Source organism: Podarcis cretensis (assembly GCF_951804945.1).
Source record: "Podarcis cretensis genome assembly, chromosome: 16".
Taxonomy (NCBI): domain Eukaryota; kingdom Metazoa; phylum Chordata; class Lepidosauria; order Squamata; family Lacertidae; genus Podarcis; species Podarcis cretensis.
In genome coordinates, this window is record NC_137186.1 from 15,685,958 (window position 1) to 15,707,829 (window position 21,872).

General features: G+C 45.9%; 1 protein-coding gene across 1 annotated transcript in view; it reads left to right on the plus strand.

The window, feature by feature from the left end:
* Positions 1–4,641: 4,641 nt before the first annotated feature.
* LOC307205238 (uncharacterized protein) overlaps positions 4,642–21,872 on the plus strand; it is a gene marked incomplete at its 5' end in the record, with an annotated part of 35,841 nt that continues 18,610 nt past the window's right edge. The window contains 10 exons of the mRNA XM_079957433.1: positions 4,642–5,046; positions 7,308–7,411; positions 9,038–9,192; positions 10,356–10,524; positions 11,728–11,851; positions 12,955–13,073; positions 14,747–14,961; positions 15,312–15,420; positions 15,917–16,120; positions 17,062–17,138. Of these exons, the coding sequence (XP_079813559.1) occupies positions 4,642–5,046; positions 7,308–7,411; positions 9,038–9,192; positions 10,356–10,524; positions 11,728–11,851; positions 12,955–13,073; positions 14,747–14,961; positions 15,312–15,420; positions 15,917–16,120; positions 17,062–17,138 (1,681 nt within the window). The remainder of the gene's footprint in view (positions 5,047–7,307; positions 7,412–9,037; positions 9,193–10,355; positions 10,525–11,727; positions 11,852–12,954; positions 13,074–14,746; positions 14,962–15,311; positions 15,421–15,916; positions 16,121–17,061; positions 17,139–21,872) is intronic.

The window sequence follows — 21,872 nt, forward strand, 5'->3', positions numbered from 1 at the left end:
TGCCGCTGCCTTTGGCCTCCACCCCATGAGCCACCGCTGCTGCCTCCTCTGCTTGGGTCATAAGAAAAGGAAGCACAGGATTCTCCCGGCGAATCATTCAGATCAGATCCCAGCCTTGCAAAACAGTGCAGGGCTGGCAGGGTGATGTGAGGAGTCAAATGTGCAGTGTCACTCAGAAAAATGCTCCCAAGACCATCAGCAAACTCCGCCCTATACCCCTAGCTACAGTTGCATTCTCCACTGCAGATTCTGCACTGAGTAGAGCAGCGGTTCTCAACATGTGGGTCCCAGATGTTGTTGGACTACAACTCCCATCATCCCTGAGTTCTGGCCTTGCTAGCTAGGGGTGATGGGAGTTGTAGTCCAACAACATCTGGGGACCCACAGGTTGAGAAAGGCTGGAGTAGATGGTTAGACTAGCTGGAGGTCCCTTCGTGAAATTCTATGATTCCATTCTAAGAATGACTTTGCCTTACCCTCCATCGGTAATCACAACCAGCCTGTGAGCTGAGAGGTGATGGCTGGCCTTCCAAACAGATTGAGTACCTTGCTGTACAAGGATGGGGAATCTTTGGCCCCTGAGATGCTTTTGGACAGCAACTCCCGCCATCCCAGACGTCTGGCCATGCAGAGTGAGGCTGAAAGGAATGGGAGTCCACCAGAACCCAAAGGGCCACTGGTCCCCCATCATTGCTGTTCTGGGAACTAAGCAGTAGATGCTCATCACACCTGCCCCTTCCATGCACTGAGTGCCACATTGCGCCCAAACTTGGTGGAAGAAATGGCTGATTCCTGATTTTCCACTCCATGCCCAAACCACTGATCCGCAGAGCACAGGCACATGCACAGCTCGCTGCGCATGGACAGATGAGTGCAGATGAGCTGCTCCTTGAACCCGTGCCATGCATTCCAGCAAACATTCCTGGCTAAAGGCCGCCATCTTGTTGAGCTCGATGATTGGGTAACTGAACTTTGCCCACAGTCTCCAGGAGGGAAATGATCAACCCAACTTCCTTTCTTAGGGACTGTAGCCAAGTTATAAAAGTTTAACTCCAGGTATTTAACAGATTTTATTTGTCACTGACTTCGCTTCTGGGTCAGGTCCACTAGCCTGGCTTCCTTCTGTTTCCTGATAGATTATTGATTTAGGTCAGGGGTGGGAAACGTCAGGTGCGCAGGATGAATGCAGCTCTCATGCCTGATCTTTATTTGGCCCCAGGACTCTTCAAGGGCCACACACCTTCCCAGGATTCACCCCTCACTGGCCCTGCCCCATGTTCTCCTGCAGAAGCACTTTTTACAATCCTACAGCAAAGTCCTCCAAGGCCCAGTTTTGTTTTGTTTTTGGACTACAACACCCATCATCCATAGCTAGCAAGACCAGTGGTCAGGGGGATGATGGGAATTGTAGTCCAAAATCAGCTGGAGACCCAAGTTTGGGAAACACTGGGTTATGGATAGATTCTAAAGATAGCTCAGTTGGTAGAGCATGAGACACTGCACCGCACAGTATTGGTTTAGGTCAGTGATGGCCAAACTTGGCCCTCCAGCTGTTTTGGGACTACAATTCCAATCATCCCTGACCACTGGTCCAGTTAGCTAGGGATGATGGGATTTGTAGTCCCAAAACAGCTGGAGGGCCGAGTTTGGCCATCACTGGTTTAGGTGATCCTCGTGGTCCCTTCTAACTCTATGCTTCTAATGAAAGCTGGCTCTGTGCTGCTGTCACCATGAAACGTGGGCAGCCTATACTCTGGTTTCTCTTCAGATCGCATAAATCTATGAAACATGGGCAGCCTTGTTCATATTAAATGAGGACTCCAGGTGGTTACAAGCGCTGGCGCAATAGGTGCCGTTTAAGGTTTTACAGTTGGGCCCATGAAGATTTTGGCAGTGCGTGTTCAGGGCAGGGCAATTTTATCACCATCCTAGAGCATGTTACTAGTGTCTGCAAGTGACACTGAAGGCACCAATGAAGAAAAGTTGCACCTCATGAGAGGTGTGTTTATGCCTGCGAAAGAAAGACTTCCGATGAATGTAACATCTCAGGACTTCTTACCAGTAAGATACAGTGATACCTCGGGTTACAAACACCTCGGGTTACAAACTGCTAACCCAGAAGTAGTACCTCAGGTTAAGAACTTTACCTCAGGATGAGAACATAAACTGCACGCTGGCGGTGGCGGGAGACCCCATTAGCTAAAGTGGTACCTCAGGTTAAGAATGGTTTCAGGTTAAGAACAGACCTCTGGAACGAATTAAGTTTGTTACCCGAGGTACCACTGTACATTCCTTGAGGAAGGGTGGTAACAAAGACCACTTTCTATGGTGGGCTAAGTACTGGTGACCTCTGGCCCCATTGTAGGCATTGATTTTGGTGCTCTGATTTCCCCTTTGATATGTATGTTTTATTCTGATACCTATTCCTGTTTTTAAGAAAGGGAGGTGTGTGGTATGATGTCCCTGTAAGATTAATAAACAGCTTGCCAGCACAGGTGAAAAGAATTTCAACAGACAAGCTCATTTCCTCATGGTGTGTTATGTTTGTACCTGCTTATCTCTGGATATGTGAATAAACTTGCATGCCATATTTATGATGCATTTATTAAATGCGTATAACTGCCCTTCATCCAAAGATCTCAGGGAGGTTCATAGAATAAAAATACAAAACAAAAACACAAAACACATAATAAAAACAAGAACATGAACAAAACAAGAACCCTCCGTCCCACAAACACATCTAAAAGGACACAGCCAAAGGCCTGGTTGAAGAGGAACGTTTTCGCCTGGTGCCTAAAAGTGTACAATGAAGGCGCCCAGCAAGCTTCCCTGGATAGAGCATGGCACAAATGGGGAGCCATCACAGAAAAGGCCTGTTTTCCTGTTGCCGCCCTCAGAACCTCTCATGGAGGAGGAGGAACATGCAGAAGGACCTCAGGTGATGGTTGCAGGGTCCAGGCTGGTTCATATGGGGAGAGGCAGTCTTTGCGGTATTGCCATTTGGGAAGCCTGGGCATTATTGAGTTGGTTCCACGGAACCTTTGAGAACCAGATCTTGAACTCTGACAATGCCTCTTGCTGGAGGACAGAGAGGTGAGTGTGGCCTGTGTACATTGAACCCTCTGGCATTCCCATGGCTGCAAAGTTGCCTATGGGCAAAAGAAAGGGTCACATCCATTGCCCCACCCACTTTTGCATCTGACCCAGCCCCACCACTGGAATGTGGCTCCTGGAAGGAAATGCAGCCCCCTGGCTGAAGAAGTTTCCCAACCCTTGATTTAGGTCAGCTTTCTCCAACCTGGTAACCTGAAGATGTTTTGAACTACAATTCCCAGCAGGCCACGCCAATGTGGCCAATGATGATGGGAGTTGTAGTCCAAAAACACCAGGTTGGGGAAGGCATTGGTCAGTGGGTTACTGATGTCAGGGGGTCTCTGGATCTAGAACGAGGAATCTTATGGCTAACCTAGTGTGCTACCTGGCACACATTATGTTCACCTTCTGGAGCTCTGCTCAAGCATGCAAGGGAATATGGGTGGGCAACACCAGATCCTGTGATTGGCTGGCAGCACAAAGCCTTAGCATTGGCCAGGCATGTTATAAATACTGGAAGCCTGGCCAAGAGAGCAGTGTTCTTCTTCCTGAATTTCAGGTGCAAAGCTTTGCAAAGCATCTCAGCTGAAACTGATGCCCCCAGTTTCAGCCCCTGACCTCAGAGATCCAAGTTTGGAAGGAGACACACTCTAGGTCAGGGGTGGTGAACCTCAGGGTTCAGTGGTGAAGAGAGTCAGGAGAGAGGGAAGACTGCCACAAAGGGTCTCTTCTGCACCCTAAGTGCCCAATATCCTCGTCCATTTTCACAGCTCCAGATCACTCTGGGTGAATCTGACTCAATGGGGTGATCAGAGGCTGTTTCAACCCATCCATGGACCAGCCCCTGGTAGCTTCAGGATCCAGGATTCATCCAGACTGGATGCAAAGCCCTAGATCTAATCCCTAGCTCCATCTCTCTGCTTTGTAGCCACCACTAGTAGTCCTCAAAGCAAACCCACTGAGATTAATGGGAATAACTGAATCCCATTCATCTCTGTAGGTCTTCTCTGAGAATGACTTAGCGTGATAGCTCTTGTTATGTCACCCGTGTGATGTAACATGCCAAGGTCCACTGCTCCGGTCCACTTCCCCCTTTCCCAATAGATGGAGCATCTTCCATTTAAGCTGCCACCGCCCCCTTGGAAACTGTTCTCAGAGGTAAAAAATTAACTGGCCCGAAGCTTTTATACAAAGTGCTGCTTTTCAAAGCATGTGGATTGGCCAGGAGGGTCCTATATACTGAAGGCATCTTCTCAGCATCAACACGTGGAGGCCCTGTTCTTAAATTCTCTTGGGAATAACAGAGATCTGGAGAGAAGAGCAATATTATTGATAGGTGAAGAGAAAAGCAAGGGGCGACAACGGGCTTTTGGTGATTTCAGGCCACGCCATCTGGGAACTGTGGATTGCCACGTTGCTGCCTTCTGAAACACAGGAGGCCAGTTCTCTGTAAACTCCAACCAGCGTGCAGAGGCTTGAATCCCATCAGGGTCTCCTGGGAGCCCCTCTCCTCCAGGGAACTCTACTCGGCTGACCACCAACACCACCATGACTTTTGCAGATATCCTGGACAACCTGGGAGGCATGGGCCGCTTCCAAAGGATGTCCGTCGCCTTCCTGGCCATCCCTCTGATGTTTCTGGCCAACCACAACCTCCTGCAGAATTTCACGGCAGGGATCCCCGAGCACCACTGCCGGCCCCGCATCACGGCCAACCACACCCGCCATGCCAGCAACCTCACCCAGCAGCTGGGAGCCGAGAGCTCCCTCCGGATTTCCATCCCGATGGATGAGAACAAGCAGTTAGAGAAGTGCCGCCGCTTCGTCACCACCCAGTGGCGGCTCCTGGATCCAAACGCTACCCTCCCCAGCAACGCCGCGGTGGATACTGAGCCATGTGTCGATGGGTGGATCTACGACAGGAGCATGTTCACCAACACCATCATCAGCGAGGTGAGAGAGAGCAGCCCTCTAGCTGGACCATCCTTGAGAGAGTGGGGTTGAGGATAAGTGGCTGGGAGGTCCATTGTGCAGTGATAGAGCACCTGCTTGGAGTGCAGAAGGAGTGTGCCCTGCCTGAAACCCTGGAGAGCCACTGCAAGTCCACTACATGGACCAGTGGTCTGATTCAGTAGAAGGCAGCTTCCCAAGCTCCTTTGTTAAGAACCATGAGGTCTAGAATCTTAACTTTTTAAAAAAGGAAAAGGAGCATATATTATTTACATACAGAAGGTCCCTGCTTCAATTCCCAATGGCACCTGGAAAACCATTGCCAGTCAGTGCAGCCAGAGTTTCCCAAACCTGGGTCTCCAGCTGTGGTTGGACTACAACTCCCATCATCCCTAGCTAGCAGGACCAATGGTCAGGGATGGTGGGAACTGTAATCCAAAAATAGCTGGAGACCCAAGTTTGGGAAACCCTTGTGTAGACTATATTGAGCCAAATAGACCAATGGTGTAACTTGGTGTAAGTAAGGCAGGTTCCTGTCCTGCCATGGACAAATGAGGCAACAGTTTTTCATAGAGATGAAAAGAGTCGCAGTGCCGGAGGATAGGCTTGCGTTCACCCTTTCACCCTAATTTGCACTTCCCGAAACAATATGCAAACCCCTAAGCAGCTGTCCTTCAAAATTCGCACTTCTCCAGAGATTTGGATGCTGTTCACTTGCCAAATAACATGAACAAAAATATGTGACTTGGGGGAAGGCGCACATAAAAATCCATCCGTTAGCAGAAAGAGCATGCAATATTGCATTATATGAGGAAATTGCTTGCAAAAATGTGTACATTGGGCAAAATTACACATATGTATATTAGAAGAGAGAGTCACACCAAAATGTTGAATTCTAAAGAGCCGTTTTAAAAGACAAAAGAAATCAGAACAGATGCTCAATCAAGACTGAACATTTTATATTTTTGGCATAAACCTTGTGCAAGCAAATCAGTTTTTGTCCACCTCATTAAATTTTGTAGACCCAAAGCACCTTATAGCAACGGATCTGTCAGGGGTGTCAGCTATAACAGCCAGAGGTTCAGTGTGTGGAGTCAAAATGTAACAGCGAAAGGGAGGGATTTCTTCACATCTGGCACATAATGCTGTGGCGTTTTCCAAGCCTAAGAATCTGTATTTCAGTGTCTACAAGTGGGATCTGTAGCAAAATGTCCAAGCTTCCTGCCAGCTATGCCTTTCCTCAGAGATCCCATCCATTCTGCATTGGCTCCCAATACATTTCCAAGCACGATTCAAAGTGTTGTGCTGACCTTTAGAGCCCTAAACGGCCTCAGTCCAGTATACCTGAAAGAGCATCTCCACCCCCATCGTTCAGCCCAGACACTGAGGTCCAGCTCTAAGGGCCTTCTGGCAGTTCTCTCACTGCGAGAAGTGAGGTTACAGTAACCAGGCAGAGGGCCTTCTCAGTAGTGGCGCCCGCCCTGTGGAGCACCCTCCCATCAGATGTCAAAGAAATAAACAACTATCTGACTTTTAGAAGACATCTGAAGGCAGCCCTGTTTAGGGAAGTTTTTAATGTTTAATGCTGTATTGTGTTGTTAATATTTGGTTGGGAGCTGCCCAGAGTGGCTGGGAAAACTCAGCCAGATGGGCAGTGTAATAATAATAATAATAATAATAATAATAATAATAGTAATAATTTCCCAAGATACCCTCCAAACATCAGCTAGCATGCTAAGAGCAAATTGGACTATTGGGGGGGGGGGTGTTCCTCTGAGCCAGATTCCTCCCTCCTTGTGCATGGATTTCGGATGCGTGAGAGAGTGAGGTTACTATTAGTAGGTAGGATGAATCGGTAGCATCAGAAACATGGACATCAAATGTTAGCACCTATCTGTAAATGTACAAACTAATAAGCAGCTTCTTTAAATGATGACTCCCCTAAGTTACTCCTTATCCCCTTTCAGCACTCTACCTTGTTCACAGTTATATTATCTAAATGGGGGTATTTAAGTATGATAAGGATAGTAATGAGTCATTGTTTTCAGCACCTTTTTAATGAGACATTGTTTTCATTGCCTTCGCCTAAAGCCTGAAGTTCACCAGTCACATAATTTTTCCTCTGGGACACTGGAAACAGATTCTGTGAGGCACTGAAAATAGATTTCCAGGCTCAGAAATTAAGCCCCGCTGTGAGGCTACCTCAAATGTTATGTCCACCTTTGTTCTCACACAGTCTCTGCTCCCCCCCCCTCAATTTTTAGTGGGATTTGGTGTGCGATTCCCGGACCCTGAGACAGATGGCCCAGTCCATCTACATGGCCGGAGTGCTGATCGGATCGGTGCTGTTTGGCAACCTCTCGGACAGGTGAGGTCCAAGGCCGGTTGCCATGGCTATGAACAACAAAGCTGGATGGATCCCACCCCCATTCCCCAGTTCAGTCTGTGGGGGTTGGTTGTCCCCTTCCTCTGGAGTATAATAACAGCTCTTGAAATCAATGTGGTTGGGGTTGTGGGTGAGGGATGTGGGCGTGGCCTGTTGTGTGGCCACCTGGGTCAAGGGGTGGAGCCTAAAGCAGGTATTATGGCTCCAGCGATGCTGAAAGTTTAAACTCTCTGCAAGTCCAAATACCTCTAGGAATCCTAAAGAGCTACTATGGGCAGGGACGATGGTAGCCCAAAAACTGTGATAGAATTCTACTCAGTATTGATCCAGAGCAGATTCCAACGTATAGTTAGCAGAGTAAAAACTTAACCACGTTGCAGGATTGCCCCCCCAAAATAATCCAGAGGTAATTACTATTTCATCCAGCAGAGCTTTATTGCTACTGAAGGCAAATAAGCATAATGGTCACAAATCCAATACATTCAGGATTGGCCCTGTCCACAAGAAATCCAGTTGCAACAGACTTAACTTAAACTTACAATAACTTATAATAAGACTAAACCTTAACACTATACAGTGGTACCCTGGTTCTCAAACCTAATCCATTCCGGAAGTCCATTCCAAAACCAAAGCGTTCCAAAACCAAAGCACGCTTTCCCATAGAAAGTAATGCAAATTGGATAAATCCGTTCCAGACTTTTAAAAACAACCCCGAAATCAGCAATTTAACATGAATTTTACTATCTAACGAGACCATTGATCCATAAAATGAAAGCATCAAACAATGTACTGCAGTCACACAATCAATTAATCAGTAGCTGAACTGGGTTCCACACAGTCACAAAAACAACAAAAAAGAGGCACAAAAACGCAAAATAAATTGCAAAAACAGACAGACCTCAGCATAACACTCAAAACAGAGCACGTTCGGCTTCCGAAAAAGTTCACAAACTGGAACACTTACTTCTGGGTTTGGAGTGTTTGGATTCCAAGTTGTTTGAGTACCAAGGCATTTGAGAGCCCAGGTACCACTGTATACAGAACACCACACCAGAGATAGAAAGAGAAAGTGAAACCCAGGCTCCTTCTGACCATTCTTTTATAGTCAGCATGACCTTGACAGAAGAGATAAGAGGACCCATTTAAACCAGCTGTACTCCTCTTCTCTGAAGGAATAACCCAAAAATCAGGAACCTTCTGCTTGCTTCTTTCACACAAAGAAGCTTCCAGAACCCTCTTGAATTAATTAGAGTAGGAAAGATCAGAGTAGTAATTAGAGTAGGAAACACAACAGGAAACACAACTTTCTGCACTAAGAAATGCAAACTGGCAAAAACATCAGGAGGGTCCCATCCCTATAGTGAAAAAGGGAGACGGGCCGTAGCCAAATGGAAGAGTATCTGCTTTGCACACCTGAGTTCCCAGTTTCATCCCAGGTGTGTTCAGGTGGGGTTGGGAAGCTCCCCTGCCTGAAACCCTGGAGAGCCAAAGCCAGACCATGGAGACAACAGTGAGCTAGATAGACCAACAGCATGATGTGGTATATAAGGGAGTTTTTTTAGGTTCCTCTTAGCTTCACATTAATACATGTTCAACCCCATCATTTAGGTTTGGCCGGAAAGCCCTCATCGTCTGGAGCTACCTGCTGATGGGGGTGGCGGGCACCTCCACTGCCTTTGCGCCAAACTACACGGCTTACTGCGTTTTCCGCTTCCTGTGTGGAATGGCCATGTCGGGGGTAGTGATTAACTCCGTCTCGCTGTGTGAGTACTTTGACGCTCCTCTCTCGCTGGCCGAGTCCTCAAGCAGCCTTTCACAAGCTGTAGCCCCCAAGGCCTGTCTAACTGGCCGCTGTGACTCTCCTCAGACACCTCTCCCGTTTCCCTAGGCAATACCTTTGCCTGGCCCTGAGGGGTTTTTGCCTGGAGGGAACGTGCCCTTGCACTCTGACAATGCCTCTTGCTTGTGGATAGTTGGTGGAGCATGAGACTCTTCATTTTAGGGTCATGGGTTCGAGCCCCACATGGGGCAAAAAGATTCCTGCATTGCAGGGGGTTGGGCTAGATGACCCTTGTGGTGCCTTCCAACTATATATATATATATATATATATATATATATATATATAACATATCATTTTCAACAGTTATTAAACATACTTTTATATCTTATACAATTTTTTTTACTTCCATCAATCACATCTGAAAATTTTCCAATCTTTTCCACTTAATTTACATTTCTTACTTTCACTATTACATTTAAGTATCATAACTAATGTCTCTCTTCTTTATCTTCTTTGCAATATTTCATATATTCCTCCTTACAAAACTTCTTGTAGTCCTACTAGCGTAATTTGTTGATTACAGTTGCTCTTTAAATAGTTCGTATATTTCTTCCAGTCTTCTGTGAATCTCTTGTGGTGCCTCCCAGCTCTATAATTCTATGATTGTCTGGGTGAAAAATGGAGAGTGTGTGTGTGTATTTAGAAACAAGCCTACTTTACAAGGGGAAAAGTTTATATTTTAACTGTACTAATCCAGAACTTCTACACACTTTATTTTTGTATTTTGAAACATTTCTCCCAATTTGAAAAGAACTACCTACCCCTTTTTAATCTACGTGACTATAACAGCTCTGTGTTTCGGTGCCCTGTCCACTCAATCAACTCCCATGGCACTTAATCAACTTGAATTTGAGTCAACAGCTCAGGTTAAAAGGTGCATCATGGGGAAAAGAAAACGATATCCTAGCTAGGCAACCAATGTACGACTCCTACCCTGAACAGCAAGAATCGCGGCAAGAAAGTGGTACACATAATTGTTACCTGCGCACTTTTATCGTTTTTACTCACCCTGCTCCTCTGACATTGGTTGCCAACCTGAAAAAAGCAGCATTTTTTTAAAAATGTATCCTTTTCTCCTTCCCCAGGCATGGAGTGGATCCCGACCAAGTACCGCGCCATTGTTGGCACCATCAACGGTTACGGCTACACCTCTGGGCAGTTCATCCTGGCTGGACTGGCGTACGCCATCCCTGGCTGGCGCTGGCTGCAGCTGACAGTCTCCCTGCCTTTCTTTGTCTTCTTCCTCTACTCCTGGTAGGTCAATGTGGTCTGCTGGCAGTGGCGCCACCAGGGCAGGACTTTGGGGCAGAGAAGCCCTAAGCTCAGGAGCAGGAGGGCTCAGGCCGCCCTGTACATCAGGGCTGGCTTGACACATTTTGCAGCAAGTGAAGTAATACACATGGCTGGGTCCTGCTCACCACGGGTCCCAATCCCAAACACTGAGAATGGAAGGTGCTCCAAGCTCACTGTGGGTTACTCTGCATTTTTAAATGGGTCCCAGTATATCCTTCCAACAAGGGTGGGAAAACATTTCGGTCCAAGGGCCACATTCCTTGTGAACGACTTCCCTGGGGCCACATGACAGTGGTGGGCAGGGCCAAAGGGAAAAGAGGGTGTGGCAGCAGGTGTGAATCTTACCTTTCTCCAGGAGGCTAAATCAGACGTCTCCATGCAGGCAAGAAAAGAGGCACAATCACAGTTTGAGAACAAATTCTAGCAGGCAGAAGCAATCAAGGACATAGCTGTTAACTTTTTCCTTTTTTAAAGAGAAATTCCCTTATTCCAAATAGGATTCCTCGCAAGAAAAGGGGAAAGTTGACAGCTATGGTCAAGGAGTGGTGGGACGCAGAGGAATGGTGGGAATCACAAGCTGGGGAATCCCCAAGGGAACCCCCAGGGGAAGAAGGCTCAGAGCCCGAGGAGTGGTGGTGGGATGATAAGAGGTGGACGGAGGGAGCAGACAGGGAGGAGGAGGAGGTGTCGGAAGCAGAAGAGGTAACAGGGTTTAGTGAGCAGGGAGATTCGGTGGCAGAAAGAAGTCCAGAATTGGAAGGAGGGAGCCCAAAAGGCAGAGATGAGTCAGGCTGGTGAGGAACTCAGGGTCTCTCTCTCTCTCTCCTGCTGCACCAAGCTCCCCTCCCCCATGGTCTCCCAGGACCAGAAGAGGTATGAAGAGGGAAGAGCAGAGAGAGGCACATTGGTGTAGTCTCAGATTATTTGGGAAGGATCTGGGAGAGGAGGGGACGTAGGCAGCTGTGGGAAGGCAGAGACATTCAGCCTCCACAACTGCCTCATAAAGGCAAGACCAATAGAAAAGAGTTGCTGTGCTCATTAGTCCTGGCTCCCCTGAGCAGGCATTTCTTCTGATAAAGAGTTAACTGCTCCCTGCTCTAGCCATTCCTTCCTTCCCTCAGAGAGCTACTGAAAGAATCCCATTTCCTTGTGTTTGGTCTGCAGGCTGTATGTGGAGTCGGCACGATGGCTGGCAATTTCAGGAAAACACGAGCAGGCAGTGAAAGGCCTCAAGAGAGCCGCCCAAATCAACGGGAAGAAGAACGAAGGAGACAAACTTAGTGTGGAGGTACATCACGCTGGGGATGCAGGACAAGGAAGAAATGCAACTTTTTGCACAGGCACAAAATTAGGGAACAGCCATGTGTGCAACAGCCCTAGCAAACTAATCGGTACAGTTCAAATTCAGGCCTCCCATCCTGAGACACCTGAGGACTGGCTGCAGTTGGCTGTGATGGAAAGGTACTCTGAGCATGCTCAGAAGTATTATTCCATATATCCCTAGGGCTCAGCCATTTCAGTTCACTTCATTCAGTTATTCATTTTTCATTCATGAATGTTGCCAAATAAACTCCTATTTAGTGGGAATGTGCTAACCATGAGATCGTTTGGCCATTATGAATCCAGCTTGGGAGGCTGGCGAATCCCTCATTTGCCAACATATTTGATGCCTTTCAACTACATTGGTACTTCGGGTTAAGTACTTAGTTCGTTCCGGAGGTCCGTTTTTAACCTGAAACTGTTCTTAACCTGAAGCACCACTTTAGCTAATGGGGCCTCCCGCTGCTGCCACGCCACCGGAGCACGATTTCTGTTCTCATCCTGAAGCAAAGTTTTTAACCCGAGGTAATATTTCTGGGTTAGCAGAGTCTGTAACCTGAAGTGTCTGTAACCCGAGGTACCACTGTATTTCATTCCACTTTTAATTTGTATACCACCTTTCTATATATGCTATGCACGAGCTTGCTAGATTAAAATTTGATTTCCAAAGCAAAACGCTTTGCTGCACAGCTCAGGTTCATTGTCAGCCAACTTGTGTCGGGAGCTGTAAAGCATTTCATGACCCTGTTTTCTCATTCTGCAACAAGTCTTGGGAGACAAAGTGTCAGCGGATTAGGCTCTCTGTGGCCATGGGCCAAGATGGCTATGTTCTGCTTCCACAGTTAGGGGCACCATGTCTCTGAATGTCAGTTGGTGGGAATCACAGGTGAAGAGAGCTGCAACTGTGCTCAGGTCCAGTTTAGGGGCTTTCCAGAAGAGGCGTCTGATTGGCCACTGGGAGAACAGGACGCTGGATTGGATGGGCCTTGGGCCTGATCCAGCTGCAGGGCTGCATTGGTGACCTTGTGTCCCCTGATTGGTTTATCCCAACATTGCTCTCTTCCTGCTCAGGTTTTGAAATCCAGCATGCAAAAGGAGCTCTCCTCCGCCACCAAAGCCAGCCACGGCATGGCCGACCTGGTGTGGACACCTGCTATTCGCAGAATCTCCTGTGGGATCTCCCTTGTCTGGCAAGTGCCTCCGTTTCTTCTTCTTGCTTGGGCAAAAAAAAGGAACACAAACTCCCCCCCCATACAATGTCGGGGACAGGCTGGATGAAGGAGGCTCCAACTGAAGAACTCCCCCAGGAAAACAGCAGAGGAGGAAGGCTCACAGCCAAGATTGTGGTGGTGGGACTCTGGAGACAGGTCAGAGATGGAGGGAGGCTGGGAAGCACAAGGAGCAACAGGCTCAAGGGAAAGAGAAGAGCCTGAGGCAGAAAGCCCTTCGAGACCAAGACAGGGTAATAATAATAATAATAATTTATTATTTATACCCCCTCCATCTGGATGGGTTCCCCAGCCACTCTGGGCAGCTCCCAACAAAATATTAAAATACCGTAATACATCAAACATTAAAAGCCTCCCTAAACAGGGCTGCCTTCAGATGTCTTCTAAAAGTCTGGTAGTTGTTGTTCTCTTTGACGTCTGATGGGAGGCCGTTCCACAGGGTGGGCGTCACTACCGAGAAGACCCTCTGTCTGGTTCCCTGTAACTTGGCTTCTCGCAGTGAGGGAACCGCCAGAAGGCCCTCGGCGCTGGACTTCAGTGTCCGGGTAGAATGATGGGGATGGAGACGCTCCTTCAGGTATACTGGTACAGATATACGGGTACAGAGAGAGAGAGAAATCAGGCCCTGGACCTAAAAGAGAGAAGGTGGAAAGGACAAAAGCTGCACCAGCTTTGCAGCAGCTGCCCGGTCCCTCTGTGTTGAGTGTCCCTCCCGCTTTGACTCCAAGGCCATGCAGGGCTTTACATGTAGCCGAACAGAAAGCTCAGGAAGCCCAAGGGCCCACCAGAGTTTCAGCCAGTTTGGGAGACGTCCAGAGGAGGAGATTTAGGTGGAAGGAGGAGGGGCCAAGAGCTAGTCTTGGCAACGTTGCCACTGAGAGCAGCCATGCCTGCGTGCTCCCTGCTTGTATGCTATTTTCTTGAATCAAAAGCCAGCTTTACTTTTGAATCTCTGTTCTAACCTGCCAATGACCCAGCCCTGACATGCAAGCAAACAAATAGGGGATGCAAAAAAAGGGGGGTGGAATAAGGAGAATGCAGAGGGGCTGAATGAATTATTTGCATCTGTCTTCACAGTGGAAGGTGTAGGGTGGATGCATATACCTGAACTATCTTTCTCAAGAAGGAAGTCTGAGGAATGGGCCTTTTCAGTGTTGGCTCCTGTTTGAGCAATGCTTTCCCAAGGGAAGCATGCCAGGCACCATCATTCACACATCTCTGAATTCTGAAAGGCAGTTCTCCAGCCGGGTAATGCGTACACACGCATATACTAGGGCAAAGTGTGCACTAAAATGCCTATATTAGTGAAAATCACATACAACTGTATTCTCCAGGAGGAAATTGCTTTACGAAAAGTGCAAAATCACATACAAATGTGACTCTTGGGAGAAATCCACACTAAATGGCAGGTGAATTTTCGCAAGATTGCTTAAAAATAAAATAAAAACTGCAAACTGATATGGAAATGTGGAGAACAGAATTTAAGACTGGAAAGAAAGAACTGTCAGAAACTGAAATCAACAGATTATTGGGATCCATTTCACACAAGACAGGAAGAGCTTTTGCATTGTTGGGAAGCAAGGAAGTTGGGGGCATGTTGGTTGAGCATCCTGACTTGTGATCTGTCACCCAAGGTTCTCCACCGCCTTTGCCTATTATGGGCTGGCCATGGACCTGCAGAACTTTGGCTTCAACATCTACCTCACCCAGCTGGTCTTTGGCGCTGTTGACTTCCCAGCCAAGCTGGCCTCAGTGTTGACCATCACGTTTGTGGGCCGCCGATTCTCCCAGGCTTCGTCACTTATCCTGGCAGGGCTTTGCATCCTGGCCAACATCTTTGTGCCTTCAGGTGAGGATCTTGTTATGAGTGCGGCACAGAAATTGGTTAGTGCAAAGATATAGTGTCTCCCCTCCCCACTGGCCTCAATCCGAGGCATAAGAAGAGTCGTGGTGGAACACATCAATGGTTCACCCAGTCCAGCATCCTGTTCTCACAGCAGCCAACCATATGCTCCAATGGGAAGCCCAAAAGCAAGACCCGAGCAACTCTCCCTACCTCCAGTTTCCAGCTACTGGTGTTCAGATGCATATTTCCTCCAACAGCAGAGCTTCAGCATAGCCATTGTGGCTAGATGCCATTGGTAGCCTTATCCTCTGTGAATTTTTGCTTCCAACTGACAATTCTCTCTTACTTCTTAGATCTGAGCAATCTGCGAATGGTTTTTGCTGTGATCGGCAAAGGCTCCCTTGCGGCCTCCTTCAACTGCGCCTACATCTTCTCTGGAGAGCTTTTCCCAACTGTGGTCAGGTGGGTCAAAGGGAGTCCTGGAAACCTACAATGCAAAATTCAGATAACTGTGAATTTTGAAGGGTAGCTGAGTTTCGGTTTGTGTATTGTTTTGAAAAGTGTGTTTAAGGTAGATTTGCCTTTAAATGAAAACAGAACTTCTCCTTCATCCCCATTGAAAAGTGTGGAATTAATTAATGAGTACCAGGAAGACGTACAAACGCCTCACAAGCAAGTCATGGCGAATGCATTGTTGTATAGTCTCCCTGCCAAGAAATCAGAATCAAAAGTTCAGTAAAGCTGTCTAGCTGCCCCTTAAGCTTTGTGTGAGCAAATCAGGATGACTGCTCAACAAACAGGTCATCTGGAAGAGCCCTGCATTTTTATTTTGTATTGTGTGATGCTGCCCTAGAAAACTCTAAGCAAATTGATGGTCATGCAATCCACATTGAAACAAGAAGCTCTAGAAAGAGCTGAAAATTGCAGATCTTCACGTCCATTTCCTCTCCTGCCACAGGCAATCAGGGATGGGCCTGGGCGGTACCATGGCCCGTGTGGGTAGCATGATAGCCCCTCTGGTGAAGATGACTGGGGAAATATTCGCACCGTTGCCGCTGATAATCTATGGAACGGCCCCCATTATCTCTGGCATTGCTGCCTGTTTTCTACCAGAGACCCGGAATGTCCCACTTGCAGAGACAATTGAGGAAGTGGAGAGACGGTGAGTTTCAAGATATATCTAACGCTTTGGGGAGGTTTCTGCCCTGGTGGCCCTGCCCTCAAATTGGGCTGGCTAAGGAAGCAAACAGGGATGCGGGAGCTCCTGTTGCTCGGTCCCTGCTCCTGCCAACCTAGCAGTTCGAAAGCACGTCAAAGTGCAAGTAGATAAATAGGTACCGCTCCAGCGGGAAGGTAAATGGCATTTCCGTGGGCTGCTCTGGTTTCGCCAGAAGCAGCTTAGTCATGCTGGCCACATGACCCGGAAAAACTGTCTGTGGACAAATGTTGGCTCCCTCGCCCAGTAAAGCAAGATGAGCGCTGCAACTCCAGAGTCGTTCACGACTGGACTTAACTGTCAGGGGTCCTTTACCTTTACCTTTAAGAAAGAAAACAGAATTCTATATACTACTCAGAGACACTTTTTTTTTAAAAAAAGCAACCCCCTTCTTTAACTGACGCATTTATAAGACTTTTAGGCTGGAATCCTATACACATTTAAAGATAAAGGGACCCCTGACCATTAGGTCCAGTTGTGGCCGACTCTGGGGTTACGGCGCTCATCTTGCTTTATTGGCCAAGAGAGCCGGAGTACAGCTTCCGGGTCATGTGGCTAGCATGACTAAGCCGCTTCTGGCGAACCAGAGAAGCGCACGGAAATGCCGTTTACCTTCCCGCTGTAGCGGTACCTACTTATCTACTTGCACTTGATGTGCTTTCGAACTGCTAGGTTGGCAGGAGCCTATACACATTTAGTGAACAGTAAATGCCTTGTGGGATATCTTTGGGAGAAGAAAAGGCGAAGAAGTAAACCCTACACAAATCCAGAGTGGAGTCTCTAAGACGATTAGATAAACATGCCTATCTCCTTCCGCCATTTCCGTATAGGGCATGATCACTACCTCCTGTATTGCTTATTTCTGTTCAATCGCTTTTACTTTTAAGGTCAAGACCCCTCCGAGAGGATGAACAACAAATGAAGGTTCTTCTTGCCTCCACCAAGTCTGATCCCATCAAAGATGGTAGCTAAGAAAACAAAAGACATAGGGGCTTTTTCACTCCACCCTCACCTGCCCACCCCAATCTTCAGTCTTCAGACCCCTCCCCAGGTCCTCTAAAAGTTAAATCTTAGTGGGGAGGGAATTGATGGAAGCGGTGGGATATGCATACACTTACGGTACAGGCATGTAAATTTATTGTGCTCGCGTGGACACAAAATGTCAGCACACTCTTTCCAGTCTTAAATTCAGTTCTCCACATTTCTGCATCAGCATGCAATTTATTTATTTTTCAAAAGCCTGCTTGAAAACCCATCAGCATTTTATTGTGAATTTATCCTGATATACACATTTTTTTATTCAATTTTGGCAAAATAGATAGTTTTTGCAAAGCAATTTTCTCCAATATAATGTGTTTTTGTACGCTACCTTCACTAATATATGCATTTTTATGCACGATTTGCCCAAGTATATGTATTTTTGTACACATCACTTGGCTGGAGAACTGAACGGCAAAATTTGGAGAAGTGTGAATTTCAAAAGGTGGCTGTGTTATGATTCACATACTGTTTTGAAAAGTGTGAATTAGAGTTTGTCTTTAAATACAAACTGATTCAGTTTCCTTCCCCATCCCTTATCAGAGATGATGGGAGTTGTAGTTCAGTAACATCTGGAGGACCGCAGGCTTCTCACCTGCCAAAGGTGTTCAGGGATACACTTTGCAACTTGACTTGACTCCACACTAGGCAGCCTCTGACTGAATTAGAATTCCTGCGGCAAGTTTGATTCTGTGTGTCTAGGGCTCAGTTGGAACCAGGGTTTCCTCTCGTACCTGGTGCGTAATTAACAGAACAAAGTTTGGAAGATTGCCAGTTGCTACTCATGAAAATGGTTACTGTGCTTATTGTATTGTATACATCTGAGATTTGCAAAGAAATGTCAGACTGTACTTTCTGCATCCTGTGGCCTTTGGGCCCCGCTGTTTACAGTTTTCTCTATACCTATATATATGTGTGTGTCGGCCATGCGAGGCTTTTTCAGGCATATGATGCCATAATAAATGTGTTAGCCTTTAAAGTGCCACAAGGCTCTTTATTTCATTTTGCATTGCTTTGCTTCAACAGAACAACAACGAACAAACCTATGGTCATGTAAAGCATGCTCAATAAACACACAAGACGTAACCGGCTGTGTTCTTAGATGTAATGGTTGTAAGGGGTTACTTGTGCATAAATTGCCTTCAGTTTAGTCAGTTTGTTTGCTCAACCATATTCAGGGTTAGAGCTCGCCCTCCGTGACCTGTTAGTCACTTGCAGAATCCATCAGTGGGCGTTTCTTGAACCTCTTCCAGCATAAAAGCTGTTTGACCCCAAGTCTCCTCCTATGTTCTCTGCGCGGAACGCGTCTGCGCAAGTGAGGGGAAGGCAGGGGCGTGCCAGCGCTCTCTCCACTAGATTCGGGTGAAGGGTCTTGGAGCCCTGTCACCAATTCCTCCATCTCCCTCTCATCTCTATTGGTGTTACGCTGAATTCCTTCCCCCCGGCTGGTCCCCTCTCCGGCATCACCCTGGAGCCTTGCCTCCACCTCTCGCTCTGCTCACTCTGATGTCAGTTCCCTGACATTAGATAAATAAAGTATACTATTCATTGTATCAAATTATAAATTTCAACAGAAGTAACTCATAAAGTTCAACAAACAAACGAAGCAGAAGATCCAGTGGATCAGATCATTCTCTAGTCAGTTCATGCGTAAGGTGCATCCATGTAATGGTGTCTATTCCATAAACTCCAAACCATCCACATGAAAGGTTCTTACAGTTCCACAAAATCCTCTCACAGAGTCTAAGACAAGGATTTCCGGAATATTGGCCTTGTTCTGCCGTCCTGGGCTTCATCAATAGTTAAAGCTCATATGTGATATTACAGGACATTGGATCTTATGGCATAGTAGTAGCTGCGGTCAACAGACAGCATTTTCGATTTGTACAGCTACTCCTCTGGAAACTGTATAATAAATCCATTAAGATGTCACTGGACTCTTGGCTCAATCCATGGCAACAGCCCTTGGTGCTTTGGATAAAGGGCTGATCTAGACAGAAACATAGAAAGGTACTTGATATGGAGGGCTGCCGCCAAACTGGTGGACTGTTGTTTTGGTTGGAAATCACTGGGGAATACCAGTTAATCCTGAAGTCTCATGTGTGTGGGGAACTACAAAGAAAAAATGGCTGGGGGGAAAGGGTGCGAGGCTTGACTCACTCTTTAGCAAAAACAGTCCCTAGCAGAGTTGAAAACACAGATCTATGCAACATTTGCAAAGCATGGGAAATATACGCTGTTGGAGCTTTAAATAAGCCACTATTTTTTAAAAAAATAAATTCTGATTTTATTTATTTTCATGGTTCAGAAGACAATTTTTGAGAAAACAATTGTTACAACAGTAAGCAACAAGAAACTTGTCCTGATAAAATTACAGAATTTTATCATGCCACATGTTAAAGTTTCATTTGATTACTCCAAGAGATCATGCCACATTTCCCCATGAGTGCTGGGTGGATTCCTGCCAAGGTCTGAACAATTTATGTATTCAATAACATTTGCCATTTTATAAAATGTGCCAGTATTAAGCAATTAAAATTCTCCTCCCCCCCCCCCGCCCCTTTTTGAAGTGAATAGACCATAAACGTTAGCAAGTTTAAATGCTTTGCTCATGCATTCTCCAATGCTACAGCAGAAACAACACAGGTAACATCATCTTCAGATGTACAGGCAGTCTCTCCCCCCCCCTTATGTGGGGGTTACATTCCGAGGCACCGTGCGCATCAGTGAAATTGCGTATAATTGAAACCTACAGCAGAAATCCTGTCTGCCAGGATACCTGATAATGGTCACTGGTTGCATTACCTGGGCAGTCTGGCCATTCTTTTGTGATGGCTAATACTTTAGTTCCTGAATTGAGGTCACAGGCTCACCCTATGCATATACAAATACACCCCTAAGGCAGGATTTGTAAGCAAAAGACAATGGGGAGGCTTTTCCATTTCCTTCCTTCTTGCAGGGAAATATTTGAGGTCAATTTGGGAGAATCAAAATGGCTTCAGGATTGCTCTCCTGTACTATTTCAGACACGTGGTTTATATATTTATGCATGTGTTTGCCTTGTACATTTATGAACATTTAATTTATATTTGAGACCTCTTCCTTGCAGTTGTGAGCACTTTTGCAGAGCTGTATAGACACCAATTTTTTTTAAAAAAATAAAATTTTTATTAATTTCCAAATTTTTTAACATAAACAAAAACAACATAAAACAAACACAAAAACTCATATTTTCTTAACCTGGAGGTCCTGGAGGTTCTGCTAAATATGATTAGGGGGGACCAGCTGGTAAAAGGGATTCAGGTCGGAGCCAGACACTACAAATTGAAGGCCTTTGCAAATGACTTAGTATTGACCTTGCAAGAGCCAGACACTAGTACCAAAAGAGCTTTAGAACTAATTCAAGTATTCGGCCAGGTCGCAGGATTTAAGTTGAACAAACAAAAAACCAAGGTACTGGAAAAAAACTTAACAAATGTTGAAAGAGAGAGATTCCAAGAGGAAACTGGGTTAGTGGTGGCAAAGAGTGTAAAATACCTGGGGATTAACATGACATCTAAGAATGTAAACTTATTTAAGGATAACTATGATAAGTGCTGGACTGAGATAAAGAAAGATTTAGAAATATGGTCAAACCTGAAGCTTTCCTTGTTAGGTCGAATCGCAGTAATCAAAATGAATGTATTGCCTAGAATGTTATTTTTGTTTCAGACATTACAAATTGTTGATAAACTGGACTGTTTCAAGAAGTGGCAGAAAGATATATCTAAATTTGTCTGGCAGGGCAAAAAGCCCAGAATTAAGTTTAAGATACTTACCGATTCTAAAGAAAGAGGGGGGTTTGCCCTGCCGGACTTAAGACTCTACTATGAATCAGCAGCTTTCTGCTGGTTAAAAGATTGGCTACTTCTTGAAAATGCAGACATTCTAGATTTGGAAGGATTTGATAATAACTTTGGTTGGCATGCATATATCTGGTATGACAAGGTTAAAGTGTATAAGGGTTTTAAAAATCACATTGTCAGGAAAGCACTATATAATGTTTGGATACGGTACAAAGATTTATTGGAAAATAAAACTCCCAGGTGGCTCTCACCTATGGAGGCCAAGGAGGTAAAGAAACTTAATATGAGAACTAATTGGCCGAAATATTCTGAAATTTTAGAACAAGAAGGTGGTGAATTTAAATTACAAAGTTATGAGAAAATAAAGTCCAAGGTACGAGATTGGCTCCATTATTTCCAAATAATGGAGGCCTACAAACAAGACAGGAAAATTGGTTTCCAGGTGGAGAAATCGAAACTAGAAACAGAACTGTTAGAACCCAATACTAAGAATTTATCAAGAATGTATAACTTGCTGTTGAAGTGGAATACATTAGATGAGACAGTGAAGTCTGCTATGGTTAAATGGGCACAGGACATAGGTCACGACATTATGTTTGCTGACTGGGAGCAGTTATGGACCACAGGTATTAAATTCACGGCATGTAATGCCTTACGAGAAAACATTATGAAAATGATTTACAGGTGGTACATGACCCCAGTCAAGCTTGCGAAGATTTATCATCTGCCCAATAACAAATGTTGGAAATGTAAAGAGACTGAAGGTACCTTTTTCCACCTTTGGTGGACCTGCCCAAAGATTAAGGCCTTCTGGG